Genomic DNA, 13638 nt, shown 5'->3' on the forward strand with positions numbered 1-13638 from the left:
TTGGTTCAAGACCCAGCTGCTTCACTTCCAATCCAGCTCTCTGCTATGGCCTGGCAAAGCAGTAGAAGATGGCCCAAGTCCTTGGGCCCCTGCACCCATGTGGGAGACCCGGAAGAAGCTCCTGGCTCCTGGCTTCAGATCAGCACAGCTCCAGCCATTGCAGCCAACTGGGGGAGTGAACCATCGGATGGAAGATCTCTCTCTGCCTCTCCTCTGTGTAACTCTTTCAAATAAAATAATTAAATCTTAAAAAAAAAAAAGATTTACTTATTCATTTGAAAGGCAGATATAAAGAATGAAAGAGAATGGGCAAGCTCACATCTGCTGGCTCACTCCCTAAATGTTCACAACTGCCAAGGCTCAGCCAACCAGAAGCCAGGAGCCTAGAACTCCATCTGGGTCTCATGTGAGACCCAAGCATTCAGGCCATCTTCCATTGCTTTCCCTAGTACATTAGCAGGAACCTGGATCAGAAGTGGGGTAGCAGGGACTCAAATATGCCCTCATATGGAATGCCAGTGTTGCAGACAGAGGGTTAACACACTGTGCCACAACACTGGATAAAAATCACTGACTGCTATTAGAAGTCAAGGGCAAAACTTCATTACTCTGAAAACTGATAAATGGCAGTGGAGGATGGCCCAGGTCCTTGGGCCACTGCACCCACATAAGAGACCTGGAAGAAGCTCCTGACTTCTGGCTTTGGATAGGCGCAGCTCAGGCCATTGCAGCCATTTGAGGAGTGAACCAGCAGATGGAAGACCTCTTTCTCTCTGCAAAATTCTTTCAAATAAATAAATTAAATAAACAAATAATCAATCAAATCAAGCCTCAACCAGTAACCAGCTTGCAGTAAACACAGGAGTTAGAAGAACAAAGGGGCCAGCGCTGTGGCTTAGTTGGTAAAGCCAGCACTACAGGTGGCGCCCATATGGGGAGTGAACCAGCAGATGGAAGACCTCTCTTTGCCTCTGCCTCTGCCTCTGGCTCTCTGTAACTCTGCCTTTCAAATAAATAAATAAACAGAACAAAGCAAATACTTAAAAAAAAAAAAAAATTAGTCAACTCCAGAATGTAGAATTCCCATACAATATATGACCAGATTTTCTCAATGTTATGGGGGGTAAAGGGTAGAGACAGGACAATGAAAGAAATTTAAGACATAACCAAAAAATCCAACTGTAAAATGACATTTCTGAAACCACTAGAGAAAATCTGGATATTGACTGAGTATTAAACTATATCAAGGAAACACTGTCAATTCTGTCAGGCAGAATAAGTTTCTTAAATTTTAAAAGACCTATCAATTAGATATACATACTGAATTATTTATGAATAAAATGAAATGTTGTCTAGGATTTGCTAGATAGGCATATGGTATAGAAGATTCCAGTTAGGATGACCACATCCCACATCATAGTGCCTGAGTTCCAGTCCTGCCTCTGCTCCTAGTTCAAGCGTCTTGCTAACGTGCAACCTGGGAGAAGGAAGAAGGTGAAGGCTCAAGTAGTTGGGTCCCAGTCACCCACATGAGAGACCAAGATTGAGTCCCCAGTTCCTGGCTTCAGCCTAGAACAGCCTCTGGAACTCATGTAGTTGTTTAAGACAGAAATCAAGTCCATCATCAAATTCTTCCTCCTAAGTAGCTTGATAACCATAGCCATTAGTTACCACTAACATCTCTTACTTTTATAACAGCCTCTTCCCTTGTTCTTTGTCCCCAACCCAAAACTCAATCTCCATTTTGTAGCCAGAATGATATCCTAAAAGGAAAATAATAAATTTCCATATTTAAAATTTTTCAATATTTCCATACTGTGCACAGGACAGTTCACACCTATGAAGCCCTCCAAGAGATGCTCCTCCTCCTTTTCTCTCTAGCCTCACCTCTCACTATTCTCAATAAACCAAACCCCCATCTCCACCTCTTACACTCAGCTTTTGAACTCTAAATTAAGATTCACAAGCTATTTGTTATCTGAATATGGGTATGTCCTCTCCTCTCTGGCCTTTATACATGGTCCTTCACCCAAGAACACTTCCCCAAGGCCCATTCTCATTTTCCTAGTTAAGTTCTTTGTCCATTAGATATCAACTTTGTTAATGTCATGTCTTCTAGGGAGTCTTCCTCCTATACTTATCGAGAAAGAGGTTTCCTCCTATGTACTCCCACAGTATCCTGCATTTCCCCCATCCTGGCATTCATCGTACTGTATCATTAAGAATGTAAGTACTGAGGATGGCATTGTGGCATGGCAGGTTAAGCCTCCACCTGCCGTAGCAGCATCCCATATGGGTACCGGTTCAAGATCCAGCTATTCCAGTTCCAATTCATCTCCCTGTTAATGTGCCTGGGAAAGCAGCAGAGGATGGTCCAAGTGCTGCAGTCCCTGCACCTGTGTGGGAGACCCAGAAGCAGCGGTGGGCTCTTGGCCAATGCAGCCATTTGGGGAGTGAACCAGCAGATGGAAAATGTATCTCTCTTTCTCTCCTTTTCTCTCTGTAATTCTACCTTTCAAATAAAATAAAAAAGAAAATGGAACTGAAGTTTATTTTTAAAAAAATGTACCGGGGGCTGGCGCTGTGGCGCAGCAGGTTAACACCCTGCCCTGAAGCACTGGCATCCCGAGACCCGACTGCTTCACTTCCGATCCAGCTCTCTGCTATGGCCTGGCAAAGCAGTAGAAGATGGCCCAAGGCCTTGGGCCCCTACACCCACGTGGGAGACCCAGAAGCAGCTCTTGGCTCCTGGCTTCGGATCGGCGCAGCTCTGGCCATTGCGGCCAACTGGGGAGTGAACCAGTGGATGGAAGACCTCCCTCTCTCTCTCTCTCTTTCTGCCTCTGCCTCTCCTCTCTCTGTGTAACTCTGACTTTCAAATAAATAAATAAATCTTAAAATAAATAAAAATTTAAAAAGTACCTAACATATATAATAGATGGCAATGTTAAATAGTTAATATCTACCAAACGTAGTATTTTAAACCAGAAGCCTTTTATATATATTTTTTAAAGATTTATTTTGAGGCCGGCGCCATGGCTCACTAGGCTAATCTTCCACCTGCGGTGCTGGCACCCCGGGTTCTAGTCCCAATTGGGGTGCCAGATTCTGTCCTGGTTGCTCCTCTTCCAGTCCAGCTCTCTGCTGTGGTCCGGGAAGGCAGTGGAGGATGGCCCAAGTGCTTGGGCCCTGCACCTGCATAGGAGACCAGGAGGAAGCACTTGGCTCTTGGCTTCAGATCGGCACAATGTGCCGGCCGTAGCAGCCATTTGTGGGGGTGAACCAACAGAAGGAAGACCTTTCTCTCTGTCTCTTTCTCTCACTGTCTATAAGTCTCTCTCTGTCTCTCTCACTGTTTAACTCTGCCTGTCAAAAAAATAAAAAAAAATTTTTTTAAATAAAGATTTATTTTGTTCATTTGAAAGGCAGAGTTACAGAGAGAGGAGGAGGAATAGAGAGCAATCTTCTAACTGCTGATTCATTCTCCAAATGGCTACAATGGCCAGAGCTGGGCCAGTCTGAAGCCAGGAGCCAGGAGATTCATCCGAGTCTCTCCCACTTGAGTTCAGGGGCCCAAGCACTTGGGCCATCTTCCGCAGCTTTCTCAGGTGTATTAGCAGGAAACAGGATTGGTAGTAGAGCAGCCAGGACTTAAATGGCACCCACATGGGATGCCATACTGGTCCCAACCAGAAGCCTTTAAAAAAAAAAGTCATAATCTTATCAAAAGTAGTATAATCAGTATTAGTAGAAATGGAAAATTTTTAAATTTATACATTTTTGGAAATCCAAATTAACAGAATTACATTACAGCTTAATGGAAACTTTACTTAGTAGTATTCCAGGTTTAACTGTACCACTGAATACCCTCATCCAAAAAGAAGGGAGGAATAGCATGATAAACAGCCCATCACACTATTTTTTCTTACTGAGGAAATAAATTCTAGTATGAAGACAGAGACAACATATTATTTATACAGCTGATAGTGACAGGAGATATTAATTGTAGTAAACCACAGAGTCACCAAAAAGTGAAACAGTATAAATTGTCATTAAATCAGCTGTAACTTAAAAAAAAAAAAAGTCTTGATAAAAACAGGTCAGAAAACTTCAAACATCTGTGCACAAGCAATACATTTTTATTTTACTGACTGAATAATAAACTCTGATTACCAATTACTTTATAACTTTAAATATAAGGCATTCAAGCAGTTTTAAATGCTGTGATGAAAACCATCTAGAAAAATGATTTTCTTATACCTTAAAATTACTTAAGCTAGTCTCTATAAGCTTTCACAGTAATAAGTTCAAAGCACATTCACAACTATTAAGTCCTAGAGAAAAAGAGGGTTTGTGGCCTTCAAAGGTTATGAAACAAACTGTAATTTAATATCTTAAAATGGGATCTAGCATTTTGGTGCAGTGGTTAAGCAACTGCCTATAATGCTGGCATCCCATAGGTGAAGTGCTGGTTCGAGTCCTAGCTACTCCACTTCCAATCCAGCTCCCTGATAATGCACCTGGGAAAGCAGCAGATGATAGCCCAAGTACCGAGCTCCATACCACACATGTGGGATACATGGATGGAGTTCCAGACTCCTGCATCCAGCCTGACCTAGCGTTGGCCATTGTAGCCATCTGGGGAGTGAATCAGCAGATAGAAGCTCTCTGTCTCTCCTTCTATTTAACTCTGCCTTTCAAAAAAAAAAAAAATACCTACTTCCTTTTAAAAACTTTAAATACATTGACATTAACATTAGGGCCAGCACTGTGGCATAGCAAGTAAAAGCCACCGCCTGCAGTGCCAGCATCCTATATGGGTGCCGGTTCGAGTCCCGGCTGCTCCATTTCTGATCCAGCTCTCTGCTGTGGCCTGGGAAAGCAGTCAAAGATGGCCCGAGCGCTTGGGTCCCTGCACCCACGTGGGAGACCCAAAAAAATGTTTCTGGCTCCTGGCTTCAGATCAGCACAGCTCCAGCCGTTGTGGCCAACTGGGGAGTAAACCAGTGGATAGAAGACCTCTCGCTGCCTCTCCTCTCTCTGTGTAACTCTTTCAAATAAATAAATAAATCTTAAAAAAAAATTAATGTTCATGTACTCAAATTACATTAACATTGTCCTAATGGACTGAACTCTGAAAAGAGCAGCCGGGGTTAGGTATTTTCTATACTCGAAGAATTATCTTACCTGGAAGATTACCCTTCGATATGGTATCCGTATCCAAGTTGTAGGTATCCTGGAGACGCAACAGAGCTTTGGCTGCCCCAACCTGATCTTCATCATTTGGGAAGTACTGCCTCTGAATGGTTAGGTTGGAAATAAACCCTTCAAACAGAAAGAGGGGGAAAAAAACTGTAGAATCACTAAGATTTCCAAAACACAGTCTTTGTAAGGATTCTAAAAAATCCATTTTACTATCATTTTCCACCATATAAAGTTCCACATATAATCAATAAGAAAAAAAATTAAATGATACACTCTTAACTTTTAAATCTCCCCAAATTCTTTCTAATATTGCTTAAGTAATCTGATCTCATTATATAAATCAAATCTGTCATATTAAGTAAAGTTCAGCTAGCCTATTGAGTTTTCAGTTACATATATATAACAAGAAAACAAAAGTGTCTCTTCCAGGCTGGAGGAATGAACAGATTTATGGATTTGAAGATGACATTCACTGGCAACAAATTACACTTTCAGATAACAGATGGTAAGTACAATCTATGCTATTAAGATTCTGTTCTCTTTGTCTCAATAGCACATATTATATGAATATGTGCATATTTAAAGTTTGGTAGAATTCTTGAGAGGAAGTAAGAGATATTAACTATATATTCCAGATAAATAACTAATTAAAAATTTAGATCTAAACATCAAATGTAATGCTCACCAGTCCAGATTTGCTATAGATAAAACCCAATCATGGGCCAGCACCATGGCTCACTTGGCTAATCCTCCACCTGCAGCGCTGGCACCCTGGGTTATAGTCCCGGTTGCTCCTCTTCCAGTCTGGCTCTCTGCTGTGTCATGGGAGGGCAGCGGAGGATGGCCTAAGTACTTGGGTCCCTGTACCCGCATGGGAGACTGGGAGGAAGCACCCGGCTCCTGGCTTCAGAACGATGCAGCGCTGGCCGTAGCGGCCTTTAGGGGAGTGAACCAACGGAAGGAAGACTTTTTTCTCTGTCTCTCTCTCACTGTCTATAATTCTCTCTGTGTCTCTCTCTAACTCTGCCTGTCAAAAACAAAACAAAACAAAACAAAAAAACAATCTTGAGGCAGGTACTGTGGCTTAGCAGGTTATGCTGTGGCCTGCTACATGAGTGCCGGTCAAGTCTCGGCTGGTCCACTTCCGATCCAGCTCTCTGCTACAGCCTAGGAAAGCAATAGAAAATGGCCCTAGTGTTTGTGCCCCTGCACCCATGTGGGAGACCTGGAAGAAGCTCCTGGCACCTGGCTTTGGATAGGCACAGCTTCGGGCATTGCGGCCATCTGGGGAGTGAACCAGCGGATGGAAGACACCTCTCTCTCTCTCTCTCTCTCTGCCTCTACCTCTCTGTAATTATGCCTTCCAAATAAATAAATAAATCTTTAAAAAAAAAAAAATCTTGGGGCCAGTGTTGTAGCACCGTGGGTTAAGTTGCCATTTGTGTCACCAGCCACACCCATCAGAGCTGCTCTACTTCCAATCCTTCTCCCTGCTAAGTTATCAGGAAAAACATCGGATGATGGCCCAACTACCTGGGTCCTGTCACCACTGTAGAGAACCCAGAGAGAGTTCCAGGCTCCTGGCTATACCCAGCCCTAGGCTTTATAGCCATTTGGAGAGTGAACCAGTGGATGGAAGAACTGTCTCTCCCTGTCACTCTTCCTTTTCAAATAAATAAATGAATAAATAAGACTTTTTTATTTTTTTATTTTATTATTTTTTTGACAGGCAGAGTGGACAGTGAGAGAGAGAGAGAGAAAGGTCTTCCTTTTGCCGTTGGTTCACCCTCCAATGGCTGCCGCAGCCAGCACACCGCGCTGATCCGAAGGCAGGAGCCAGGTGCTTCTCCTGGTCTCCCATGGGGTGCAGGGCCCAAGCACTTGGGCCATCCTCCACTGCACCCCCTGGCCACAGCAGAGAGCTGGCCTGGAAGAGGAGCAACCGGGACAGAATCCGGTGCCCCGACCGGGACTAGAACCCAGTATGCCGGCGCCGCAAGGTGGAGGATTAGCCTATTGAGCCGCGGCACCAGCCAATAAATAAGATTTTTAAAAACTAATCTTAAAGAAAATCTATTTAAATACAGAAAAAATCAAATGCACCAATTACTGATTACTATGTAACTCCTACAATGAATGGGTGCTAAATATCCCTTAAGAAACAAATTTCTAAAAATCCAAAAGTAGTTTAAAATTTTAATACAAGTATTATAATTTGCAAATAAAAATTGTGAATTTATAGTCAACCATCAAAGACAGGCATTTTTATGGAAATGGAAATGTACAAATGAGCAACTAGCTGAAGAGGGTAGAAGTTCACATCAAGCATATTTTTCACTTTTAAAACCAACTCTTGAGTCACAGACTCTACATGGAATTTTACAAGCAAGTTTTTACAGACTATAGTGTTTCTTAGACCCCAAAACAAAATCCAGGAGGTAGCTTAAATCTTAATACAGGAAAAATAAATACATATACACATTATGGGATGACTGCCACAGATTAAAATATCCGTCTCAAGATCTACATTATAAAAGAATTATTCCAAGTCATTGCTTGAGATTAAACACAAATACACACACATATATATTTATATATCTCCTTAAAAATGTTTTCAGCATGTTTCATAGAGAAGCATAACAAACATCTCTTTCATTAGCAAAGATGTATGTACAAATACTTAAGTATTCTCCTCAAGGTTTCTTGTCCTATTCCTAACAGTTTACTTCACTGCTTCTGAAACATGCTAAGCAACCCCGGAATATTTTACCTACATAGCTCACTCAGCACATGGACTTGTGTGCTCTCACTGTCTCTTTGCCACTTTCATGCATTCAACAAATATTTGAGTCTTTACTGTGTACTAAGCAAAATCCCTTTACCCCCTAAAACTCAAGGCTTAGTTTTCTGTATCTATTACTAAAATATTGAAAATTCTACACCCCCACTACAATTTTTTCAGACATACTAACTCATTACTATTGATTACAGCCTCAGTTTTTTAATGTGTTATCTATATCAAGTACAAGAATACTTCATTTTTTTCATGGTGTTGGGGGCAGGTGTTGTGGCACAGCAGGTTAAGCTGTGGCTTGGGATGAATACATCCCTTATCAAGAGTGCTTGGGATGAGTCCTGTCTCCCTCTTTGCTTCAGATCCAGCTTCCTTTTAATGCACTCGGGCAGAAGCAAATGAGGGTTCAAGTGCTAAGTTCCTGCCACCCACTGTGAAACCCTTGCTGCTGGCTTTGGCCTGGCCAAGCCCCAGCTACTATGCACATTTAGGAAGTGAACCAGCAGACTGAAGATATTTCAGTTGCTGTGCCTCGCAAATAAATAAAAATGAATAAATAAACATCCTTTAAAACTCAGAGAAAATTACAATTAAAAGGTAAGTTTAGGGAGCCTGGGCTATGGCACAGCAGGTTAAGCTACCAAGTGCAACACCAGCAACCCATATATCACCGTGCCAGTCTGAGTCCCAGTTGCTCCACTTCCAATCCAGCTTCCTGCTAATGCACGTGGAAAGGCAGCAGTACTTGGACCCCCTGATAGCCATGTTGGAAACCCAGAGTTTCTGGATCCTGGCTTCAGCCTTGCCCAGACTGTTGTGGGAATTTGGGGAGTGAAACCAGCAGATGGAAGATGTCTTTCCTCTGCCTCTCCCTGTCAGTCTGCCTTTCAAATAAATAAATCATTTTTTAAAGGTTAAGTTTAACCTAGCTTTTAACACAGCTGTCCCACAGTAGAGCTCCTGGATTCAATTTCCAGCTCCAGCTCCTGGCTCTCGTCTAGATCCTGGGAGGCTTTGGCAATGGTTCAAGAAACAGGTTACTGCTACCCATGTGAAAAACATGGATTGAGTTCCTGGCTACTTCAGCCCTGACCCTGGGCAGTCACAGGCATTTGGGGAATGAAGCAGTGGATGCGAGCTCTATTCATATGCATGCATGCCTGCCTGCCTTTTTGCATCTGAAATAAAATTTTTAAAATTTTGTAAAGGTTAGTTTATTTTGGTACAAAAAATTTTGAAACCTATAGTTTTTTCATAATATGTACTTCTCCATGAACTTTTTGAAGACTCCATGTAAAATAATCCTAAACTCTAAAATATGAGGGAGAATACAACTAACTTTTTTTTTTTTTTTTTTTGATAGGCAGAGTGGACAGTGAGAGAGAGAGAGAGAAAGGTCTTCCTTTTGCCGTTGGTTTACCCTCCAATGGCCGCCGAAGGCAGGAGCCAGGTACTTATCCTGGTCTCCCATGGGGTGCAGGGCCCAAGGACTTGGGCCATCCTCCACTGCACTCCCTGGCCACAGTAGAGAGCTGTTATAGTACCACTCCCAACATTTTAAAAACTGATTAAAGACAGATTTGCACATAAATTTTTGTTTGAAAATAACCCCAAAATAAAAATGATTACTTCAGAATGAAGTTATACAACAAGTCTATACTCTTGTAGGTTGCAAAACAAAAAACACCAATCTTAGCAGTATTAGTATTTTTTTTATTCAAAGAATCCAAGAATGTAGCCGGCACCGCGGCTCACTAGGTTAATCCTCCACCTAGTGGCGCCGGCACACCGGGTTCTAGTCCCGGTTGGGGCACCGGATTCTGTCCTGGTTGACCCTCTTCCAGGCCAGCTCTCTGCTGTGGCCAGGGGGTGCAGTGGAGGATGGCCCAAGTAGTTGGGCCCTGCACCCCATGGAAGACCAGGAGAAGCACCTGGCTCCTGCCTTCAGATCAGCATGGTGCACCGGCCACGGCAGCCATTGGAGGGTGAACCAACAGCAAAAGGAAGACCTTTCTCTCTGTCTCTCTCTCTCTATCCACTCTGCCAGTCAAAAAAAAAAAAGAAAAAAGAATCCAAGAATGTGACTAAATTAACTCCAGTCAAAAAAATGCACCCAAGCAATAATTCAATTACAACATTGAACACAATGTCTGAGAATAAATTTTAGCATTCTAAAGACAGTAACTATGTCTTTCTTTCTTGTGTTTTTGTTTGTTTTTTGGGGTTTTTTTGGGCCAGTTAGTCACCTCAGACTTACCATCTGACATATCCTTAAGGACTAGATTCTCCAACTCACTCCACTCAGTGTTCAGACGTTTCACTAACTTGAATGCATTCACAGGATGCCCAACAAATCCTTCTGGATCTTTGGTTGCTGTGTTGGTTAGCCGATCTAATTTCTCTGCCCATCTGTAGATAATACATAAAAAAATAGAGTATATACATTTAATAAATAATACTAAATTGTAATTAGTAAAGTACTTGTTTAAAAAAAAACTAGATTAGATGTGTTTAGTTAAATCATACACGTAACGTCCTATTAATGGAAAACTAATTATAAAGATCCTTTATAAAGCAAGGTCCTCTTATAAATAAAATCTCAGCAGGCCAGACAGGATGGAGAAAGGTAAATGAGGTCTTTTGATGGCTTTTGTCCCAGCCTGGTAACAATGCCAATCTGATCATCAAGTTTTTTTTTTTTTTTCTTTGAAATTGTACTTAAAGCCAACTGCCACCAGTCCCCTTTGGGTTTTCCTCTTGGAAACCCCCTCCATGCCATTCTGGCTAGATGCCCTTGATTCTAATAAATACTTCTAAATCTCAAAAACAAATACATAAATAAAATAAATAAATAAAATCTAACTTGTCAAATAATAAGACTTTTGTTTTACTTTTGTTTCTTTCGAATGTTTATAATTACTATCTTAATGAAAGTTGTCATCGGAACCTTCATTTCCCTGGTGCTGGGGTACCATGGTGTAGCAGGTAAAACTGCCACCTGCAGTGCCAGCATCCCATATGGGCGCCAGTTTGAGTCATGGCTGCTCCACTTCTGATCCAGCTCTCTGCTATTGTCTGGGAAAGCAGTAAAAGATGGTCCCTGCACCTGCCTCAGAGACCCAGAAGCAGCTCGTGGCTCCTGGCTTTGGATGGACTCAGCTCCAGCTGTTGAGGCCATTTAAGAAGTGAACCAAGGGATGGAAGACCCCTTTCTTTCTGCCTCTAGCTCTACGTAATTCTGCCTTTCAAATAAATATATAAATCTTTTAAAAAGAATTCATTTCCCCATAGGTCCTTAAGGCCAAATAACTGATTACACTGCATGATACAATTTAACACAAATTCAGTTATGTTAATTTAAATCAATTTAAACCAAATGTTTATGTTCAATAGCTAGAAATTATAGTTGCATTTTAAAACAAAAAACCTGGATACCTAGCTACTAATTAAATAAAAGACTAGGTCAGGATTCACTATGAACCTGAATCAATCACAAATAAGCATTTGAGAAAAACTATGAATTAAATATTAATCATACTTATCCCTATAATATATAAAACGGAACTATAGGAGTGAAGTATAAGTAGAACTGGAAAAATGCTTGAGCAGGTATTTTGATTGGGGAGGTTACAGGATAAAATATAATGACACCACTTTGAAAATTTTCATCCATACCCACACCTATCCCTATCTTTACCTTAATCCATGTTCTTCCACATAAACCTGGGACCGGGCCTACCTTGTTTTCTGTGCTATTTCAGTCAACTAGGTATGATTAAAACTGACAGATGGCTCTGATTTCCACTGGAAGAATGTTTTAGCTCAGAAAAGAAAACATCGAGGTGGAGTCATAGTAAGTAAAACTCTTGCTTACTTTTTTATTTGTTCTAACTTGTCCTCTTCTGCCTTAATATAATCTTTCAGAGAAGTCACCAGATCTTTCTCAGTATGGATCAAATCAGTCATCTGACCTAGAAGGGACAAAGAAGAAGGTTACTGAATATTTACATTCATTAACGCATGTACTATAGAATGATTTAAGAATGACCGAATGCTTCATTCTATGAGAAGACTTAACTGGCATGAATCACGTATGTTGGGATCATCTTTTCTTTTTTTCACCAGATAAATCAAAATAAAGCCAAAAACTTTTCTAATCATGAATTAGAGTTCAAATTTTCAAGCTACTTAATTTTATAAGCTCAGACAATGCTGACAAACTGTCTTCTTCCACAAATATAAATTACAAACAACACTATTTCTCAAGGATCAATGTTTCTTCACCATTTCCAACCTAATTTTTTTTTGTTTTTAAAAGTAATTAAATTTTTATTCAATAAAAGCTAAACCAAAAAAGTTTTAAATACTGTATATTTATTTACAGTGGAATAAAAAGACTCATCATTTTATATCCTGAAATTAAGTGCCATAAATATTTAACACTCACGATTTAGTTAGCACTACAATTCTACAAGAATAAAACCAGTCCAGAATAAAGGAAACATCTAAGACAGATAAAGTACATCTAAAGAAAATATAAAGATACATATCAAACTAAAAGGAATATTCTAGGAGCAAGGGAACATCAGGCGGTCTTATATTCTATCTACTATATTTCTATTTTTTCCTCTTTAACCAACATGCTATTTTTATAACACTTTTAAGGATTTTTTTTTTAAAAATGATGCAGAAAACAGAAACTTACATTCATAGCAGATTCTGAAGTGAAAAAAGCAGGTTAGAAATAATATACGTTGTTTATATGTCTATGCATTGAAAAAGACTAAGCATAAGCATTAAATTGTATGTTGGTCAGACTTATAATGGGTAATTTTCTTTGATGCATTTTCCTAAATTTTCACAAGTTTCTAAACTCAATATGTATCATTTTTATAACCAGGAAAATTAAAGAAAAATAAAATTGAGGTTTATATTTTGAGGACCTTTTAGAATACAGGAAGTAAAAATGCTTCAGCTTTTGAAAATACATGGTATATATTCTTACTGATTTTAAAACATTTTTAAAAAATGGAAGTTTTACATGCAAAACAACACAAACCAAAAAATAAAACTCACCAATTGAAGTAAAAAATCCTGGATGGGCAAAAGATTGAGGAAGTAGAATGCCTAGTATGAAAATACACCAAATCATCTTGGAAGATTTAATTTTATAGGTTCACACACCTACAAGAGAAATACAGCCATTAACAAAAACAAAACAATTAAGAAAATCTCCTTACCTATTCTTCCCATGAACAAAATCAAAGTCAAACTCCAAGTTTGGCCAAAGAATTGATGTTAATTCTTGTAAAATGATTTAATCACTTAATAGTAATTAACTACTATCATACCACTTTTATAATTATCATGCTACTTTAATATTTTATATTCAAGAAAAATATAAATGTTCATAATTTTATTAATAATTCAACCTAATTTTCTTAGTTACTATTATAATTGGAGTAATCGAGTTGTAGTAATGTTTTAATGTAGCCTGAAAAGTAAGTTTTCTCTGTGATCTACACCTAAACCAACCATGTCTCCCCAAAAAACTTACTAAAATAGCTTAATTTAGAGGGCCAGCACTGTGGCACAGCAGGTAAAGCCACCACCTGCAGAGCCAGCATCCCATATGTGTG

At 39.9% G+C, this 13638-nt stretch overlaps 1 protein-coding gene across 2 annotated transcripts in view; it reads right to left on the bottom strand.

Moving 5' to 3' along the window:
* The window catches only part of P4HA1 (prolyl 4-hydroxylase subunit alpha 1), a 103062-nt gene that overhangs the window by 64599 nt on the left and 24825 nt on the right, over positions 1-13638 (bottom strand). For both annotated transcript variants that reach the window (XM_002718425.6, XM_002718426.6), the window contains exons 2-5: positions 13076-13183; positions 11874-11970; positions 10257-10408; positions 5188-5325 (exon numbers count right to left, since the gene is read on the bottom strand). In XM_002718425.6, the coding sequence (XP_002718471.1) occupies positions 5188-5325; positions 10257-10408; positions 11874-11970; positions 13076-13151 (463 nt within the window). In that variant the 5' untranslated portion in view covers positions 13152-13183. The remainder of the gene's footprint in view (positions 1-5187; positions 5326-10256; positions 10409-11873; positions 11971-13075; positions 13184-13638) is intronic.

Source organism: Oryctolagus cuniculus, chromosome 15 (genome assembly GCF_051225735.1).
Source record: "Oryctolagus cuniculus isolate XC-2025 breed Fujian yellow rabbit chromosome 15, ASM5122573v1, whole genome shotgun sequence".
Classification (NCBI taxonomy): Eukaryota; Metazoa; Chordata; class Mammalia; order Lagomorpha; family Leporidae; genus Oryctolagus; species Oryctolagus cuniculus.